Source organism: Diuraphis noxia, unplaced genomic scaffold (genome assembly GCF_037042655.1).
Source record: "Diuraphis noxia isolate RWA-SAM2 unplaced genomic scaffold, SU_Dnox_SAM2 contig0004, whole genome shotgun sequence".
In the NCBI taxonomy this organism is placed as follows: domain Eukaryota; kingdom Metazoa; phylum Arthropoda; class Insecta; order Hemiptera; family Aphididae; genus Diuraphis; species Diuraphis noxia.
Genome location: NW_028301714.1, coordinates 57806570 through 57813802, shown reverse-complemented (window position 1 = coordinate 57813802; position 7233 = coordinate 57806570). Strand labels below are relative to the sequence as shown.

At 28.3% G+C, this 7233-nt stretch overlaps 1 protein-coding gene across 3 annotated transcripts in view; it reads left to right on the top strand.

Moving 5' to 3' along the window:
• The first annotated feature begins 366 nt into the window (after positions 1–366).
• Positions 367–7233, top strand: part of LOC107173257 (uncharacterized) — a 99991-nt gene continuing 93124 nt past the window's right edge. For 2 of the 3 annotated variants that reach the window (XM_015523726.2, XM_015523727.2), the window contains exon 1: positions 829–908. Coding sequence is in view for 1 of the 3 variants with exons in the window: in XM_015523725.2 (XP_015379211.1) it covers positions 801–908 (108 nt within the window). In the remaining 2 variants the exon portion in view is untranslated. Of the gene's footprint in view, positions 909–7233 lie in introns of all 3 variants that reach the window. The other variant, XM_015523725.2, reaches the window with a different exon arrangement.

Below are 7233 nucleotides of genomic sequence, written 5' to 3'. Positions count from 1 at the left end.
TACCTATTATTCGTATTATATACTATAATTGTCGATTTATATATTAATATATATATAATTATTATAACTGCAGTAAATCACGTTGAATCAACCGCAAAAAATGCAGCTGCAGGTGCAATGTGCGTCGGGAAACAACAGGTAGCCCCGTGCTATACTATTATAATATTACTATTATACAGCGTAAACGATTTTCGTTTTTTATTACAAATCAATTACGGACCTTACGACGATAATGTGTTGAGGAGGGGTTCGCGTTGTCCCACTGGTGTGCCGATACGCCGGGCCACGCCCATTTCATTCATGATGTCCCACAACATCATCTTTGGCCGCCGCCGGTCCGGTTCACGGAGGCCGCCGCAACCAGTTCGAAAACCACCGTCGCGGCACACGAACTACTCCGCGCGAGCTGTCCGTCGGTGATCAAAAATACAAATAATTGTTATAAACAAGGAAACGACGACGACAAAATAACAATAATATTATTATCGTTGTCCGCGAGTTTTTCAAGTGTTTTCCGATATTGTGCAGTTTTATTTTTTTAATTTTTTTTTTCGTGTCTCAACCACGCCGAAGTTTTAAATATAATTGTTCTTTTATTCGTTTTTGCTTTGCTCGCGTCTCTTTCAGTTTGCTCTTGTACACATTATATTTTCCCGTTGTCGATTCGTTCGTTTTTGAAAACAAAATTAAAATAATAATTCTCGTTATCTTTTCTCCTATTTCGACGTCTATCCGCGATATAAAGGTACTGCAGCCTACATGATAACAGACGCTTTGGATTCCGTCGTTTCGTCCATAGCATGGAATTGTCCTCGGTGAATTGTTCGCCCCGAGATCAAATCGTTCCCGACTCTTGTAACGGCAATAATTGGGCGAACGAACAGTTGGACTTTAATTGGCAAATGCAGGTAAGTCACGAGCGCACAATACGAAATATTGTAGCTATTATTGTTGCGTTTAACCTATTATTACACGACTCAACTATTATAATATATTATGGTACAGAGGTATACGCTACTGTCGGCTGATGTTTTACTAACAATTTCTCACTCGACGAATCGCGATTGTATTTAGATTTACGCTGAGATATGTGTATGTAGGGGCATATTAGATCGTTAAAACTGCAAGCGTGTTTCCGTTTGATTTATCTATTTAGATACCTATATCAACCGGTAAAGCGCAAATAAATGATGTTCTTAACTTAGGTTCTTATACCTACACATGGCTGTTGAATATAATGCGTCTGGACTCGTGTTACTTAAGACAATGATGTAGTTGATCACTACCTACTACCTATAGTCTATACCTACTTTTTATTTTATTTATTAATTGTTACTATGTAAAGTTCTTCTATTTCTTAATAGAACGAATTCAATATGCATAATATACGTATCGATACGTGTTTAAACTGTTTACATAATATCTATCATGTACTTCGTGATGTCAATATAATATTGATAGTTGCTACTATAGGTACTATATACTTGTTCTGGTAAAATTTCCATTTTACGAAACACATTCTTTTGGTCACGTTTTCATGATGTATCCATGTATACCTACCTATACTATATAAATACTTACACCTGATATCTATAAATGGATAATTGATTATGTTAACATTAAACTGGATTTTAATAAGTTTGTAAGATCTATTTTCTAAAATCAAATTGTTTAATATGTCTTACATTCAAACATATTTTTTATATAATATGGTTTAAAATATTAACAAAATTATGTTTATTAATGTATCTTACATGTTCTTAGAAAAAACTGTTGCCGTTTGTTTATCGTTTAATAATATTTTTTACGTGATGTATATTATGTTATATAACATCCTATTTTTATGTTAGGTAGACACCTGCTATATTTTTAAATTGGTTAAATAAATTAAATAGATACTAAATAAATTTTTGTTTGATTACCAAAATATTTAATGCAGTACGATAGCGTACATAGTATATACAATATGTCCTATATACCTATTAGTAGGTTTATTATATTATTTAATATTAATAGAATATAGTTTCCACTTTTGGATGTTAATGGCCACTGTACCAAGTACCTTATCTGTTTTTGTTATTTGATCTTAAATGTAGGTACCTATAGTCTTAGTGAAAATAATATCTATTACAATAATTAAACAATAAACATATGTTTATATTATTATAATACTTATAATAATATTAAATCTTTAATTATTAAAGGTGGCGAAGTTTCAAAGTTAGAATATTTATTGAAGAACGTGATGATTAATTAAATCGTTTCATTCAAAAAAAAAAAAAAAATAGTAATATAATAACTTAAATTGATTACAATTAATATTCTAATCACAAATTCAAATCACATATTATCAACAAAATGTTTAAACCTTACATTACTTAAACTTATAAAAAAAAAAATAAAAATTATAGCTGTTATTTATTGTATAGTGTATAGTGTATACATAAGTTCCTGTCTTATTATGTATTCATGTAGCAAGGCATTGCATTTTATACGTTTATATTGGCATGTTTTTTCTTTTGAATATTTTGCTTTTGTAGCCATACATATAAATTAAAACGATTTTATTTTAAAATTATACAATGGTTAAATTATTAAAACATTCTACCAATAATTTTCAAAATTGTGTCCAATATTTTGAATGTATAAAGAAATATATTGAACCTAATTAATTTACTAGGTACTAGGTATACTCACGCGCTTATTTTATGAATAAACAATGATTTTATTAAAATCTACATTTTATACAATTGTCTTAAAAATATTTGATACACATGAATACATTAGGGACTTATATAACATAAAAAAATATTTTATTTATTATAGAATGTTGAATGAACTATTCTAAAGTCTAAAAATGTTTTTATTAATATTAATAGTTTAGCAAATGTTAAATACAATATCCATTTTCCAATAAACATAAAAAATGATAGTAACAGCTATATAATAGTTATCATATATATATAACTATTATATAAAAAACTTTTAATTTATTTTGTTAAAATTATGTATAATAGATACCTACATTTAAATCCGGTAAGTGTACGTTAATAGTTGTGACTTTGGTTTAATACTATATAGAGATAATACATGTAGAAAAAATAACTTCATTATACATAAAATAATATACTAATTTAGATATAATAACCTATATATGCCTACATAATGCAGTGTTTTGTGCTTAAATATAAAAAGAAACTGGTAAGTCGTATTGGATGTCGCTTTGCTGTACAGTATAGGTTACTGTGATTGATGAAATTAAATTTGAATTCAATGATATTAAATCATTGTATACGAAAAACGATTCTGAGCGAAGATGGTTTAACTGTCTAGGATATATTATAGATTATTAAATATTTTCAAATCTTAGATTTAAAAAGAAAATTTTTTATGAATTTCCAGCATTAAATAATTTGCGAATTTTCGTGATTTTTACGTAGGTATATGTTGTAAAAATTCAAACTTTGAATGCTTATAAAAAAAATTGATGACTATATTTATTTTATTTTTCAACTGATATTATAAAAATATGTAAGGAGCCTTGTATTACCTTTTCATATCTTAGATATAAAAGGAAAAATTTATGAATTTCTATCTAACATAATTTGAACATTGCCGTAATTTTTACGTATTTAGCCAACATTTGAACTTTAAATGCTTATAAAAAAAATCGTGCCTATGTATTTTTAATATTTTTCAACTTTCATTGAAACAATATGTTGGAAGCCTTATATATATATAAATTTTTCAAGCTTTTCTACCCAACAAATACATTTTTATCGATATTTATAGAAAAAAAAATTAAATGTCAGTAAACAGCTCAAAACAAATTAAAATGTTTTTCAAATATAGAAAATGCCTATACAAACATTCAGTGAAAATTTCAAGTATCTGAAGTCGTTTGTTTTAGAGTTACACCAAAATAAGGAAATCGCTAAATGAGAAATCTAGTGAAAATTCAATGTTATAAAAATTTAAATTTCAAACACTCATAAAAATTTAATTTGAATTTCTGGTGGACCTTTTTTTTGTGATAAAGATTTACAAATTCCGTGGTGGATAGAATATACTTATATAAACATTCGGTGAAAATTTCATGTATCTATGGTTATTTTTTTTAATGTTACATCAAAAATCAAAATCGATTTTGTTGAAAACTGATTGTGCGTAAAATTTCCCGTTTTCCCCTTGATTTTTAGTTTGTTTATACTTTATCCCGATTATTTAGAAAATATTGAGAATTTTGTACATTCGACCCCCCAAAGTACCAACTAGATTCAGTTTCTGATCTAACAAGGTACTGAAGTCGAAAATCGAAACATTTTTACAGCCCAAAAACATGACAGTCTCAAAAAAATAAAAATAAAAAACACACATCATTGTAAAATTAATACATACCTCGCTCCGCTCAGAATCTAAAAATTAAGATTTTATAAAGAGATGCAGTAATAAACCTATATTTAACATTTTTGATGCGTTCTTTCATAATATTTAACATACAATAACAGTTGTACTTAAGTATAGTTGAGATACGTTTTAAAATTTAAATGGCAAATTAATAATTAATATAAAATGTTATAAGTATAAGATTACCTATATATTATTTGATATTTACGTATAGTCATTTAACAGAATACGATTTACTTTGAAAGTATCACTATAGGTAATATATTATAATATTTCATATTTGTAACGGTTAAAAAAACAACAATTAATTTGCGTGGGGTTCAATCGTATATCAAAAATTAATTCAAAAATCTGTTCACACTCATTATAGTTTCCTAAGTATAGCTGATGTTAAAGTGTAAAAACTTATGTATATAAACATAATATATGTTTTAGTTGCTGGGTCATTATCATAACTGAGTATAGTTGTAGGTTGTAGCTAGAGTTATTTTTTTTTTATAGTATCAAAATATCCTAATACCAAAATGTAAGTACCTATATGGAGATGTATATTATGCGGGTTTTAAATAATATACGGAGTGCCTACTATATATTGTTATACAATTGTATATGCTTATAGTAATGGTGTATGTAATATGTATATACAATACCTCTTTATATAAACTATACAACGTCTGGTGTCAATTATGGGTAACTACACATATTTACGTAAACAGAATTTAGTCACCACTGGTCTGACAATAAAATAATAGTAATTAAAATACATAACGCATAACAATAATAATAATAGTAATAATAAAAAATGTACATATACGTGTCGGTACTCGGCGGTATATATTATCAGTGGTAATCGATCGGATCAGGTTTTATCGTCTGCACACCAGTGTAGGTATATTATATTATTATATATTATATATAGGAACCGACTTGCTGCCACTGATGTTGCTGTACATATATACGTGTGTGTAATAATATTATATACAAGATTTTGTACACAGTCCGGGAGGCGTAAAAACACGCTCGTGTTAGCAATATAGGGTATACACCTATATACGATGGTATGTATACCTATATTATACCTGTTAATAGACACGACGAAGAAATCTATCCCACCTTTCCGCGGCAATTTATTGTTTTCAATGAGCAAATTACTGTAATTATATACCTAAATAACTACATAATATTATATCCGTACGCATACCTACTTCATGGGCTTCCGGGCTCTTCCCGCGGTGGACGTCGCGACGTGTGATGAGCGTATATAAACAGTGCGTTCAGCGTTGCATTATACGCACGTCATATTGTGTGTGTAGTCGGTAGGTATCGTAATAATGTATATAACTATGTAGGCATGCACGATATCATTGATATATTTAGGAATTTTTCATTGGTGGAGGGGAGGGGTTATCAACATTTTCCCCAACACAGAGCTACGGGTTTAATATTTTACAAACCCGTAACAAAATTAACATCATTCAGGACCTTTTGAACACCTTCTCCTGTAGATCCACCACTGTACGATGTCTACTGTGTATGTTTAATATACCATGTACATAATATATAATATTACACTATTATCCACGCTGCATGGTGATTATTGGGTGATGCAACGCCTCTTGGTAAATTTAAGGAATTAAAATGTATTTTTGTCTATTAGATATTCTTACTTTGACGTATCTATAGACGGCTATCTTATATCCCAAGATATATAAGGCTTACCTACTTGATGGTTAAGAAATCGCCTTGTACATGTATATATATATATATATGTCACATCCACTTAGTGTAATCGTATTTTTCATGAAATGGATATCCATTTCATGAACTACGATCATATCGTGTAAGTCAAATTACAGGTATTTTGATTATATGTATCAATTTATATTTTGATACATTACGCTTATAAAAATGTATCGTTTCTGTTAATCAGTTTAATAAGGACAAAAAGGTGGATTAAAATGCATTATAGTAACCAATATGGTAAATAACTCTCACTATTACATTTATAATATGATATAAACATATGTTATGTATATTTTAGATATAATATACATATATTCCAAACCGTTCTCAACGAACTGTATATATGCACAGGAATTTATCCGTTGAAAACATTTCAAGTTAATAATTATTTCAGTTCTAATAGTTGTTTTTTTTTTTACACAAATTTCGGAACATAATTGTTATGTGTGTTTATTAATCATCTTGAGAATATATTTATTTGTGTTGCATAATATTATTATCACTGAGACGCCGTAGAATATATATTTTAAGACTGCACGCGTAACCGGCAAAATCCATACAAATGCAATTGAACTGTCAATATCTCGATATCAATTAAACGTGTGTACACAAAGATTGCTTAATCTCGTGATAGTTTTTTCTTCTCAATCTAGTCCTTGACTGAGTGCTATGGGTAAAAATATCTATTGACTAATTAAAAAATACGATATAATATAATGACACCTATATACACAGGTACATCTATGTGAGATGTCATGTATGAAAATATTTACCGCTGCGATATTATATTATAATATGTGTTATGACCATGTATGTATATAGTAGTGGACGTTCGAAAATTTATAGTCGGACCTACGCACTGACGTTCACCCACACAGAATAAAAATCTATCGAATAAAAAATAAAACATCTATTAACATCATCTGATGGTTTGAAATTGCTTAAAATAATATTAACTATTGCTTTTCTATTTACTACTTTACTAGCTTTAAAGTATAATATATAACATAGCTGTGTTTATAAAAATAATAATTTAAAAATATTCTTATTTTTACCCTCAATGTATAATATTACATGTTCGAG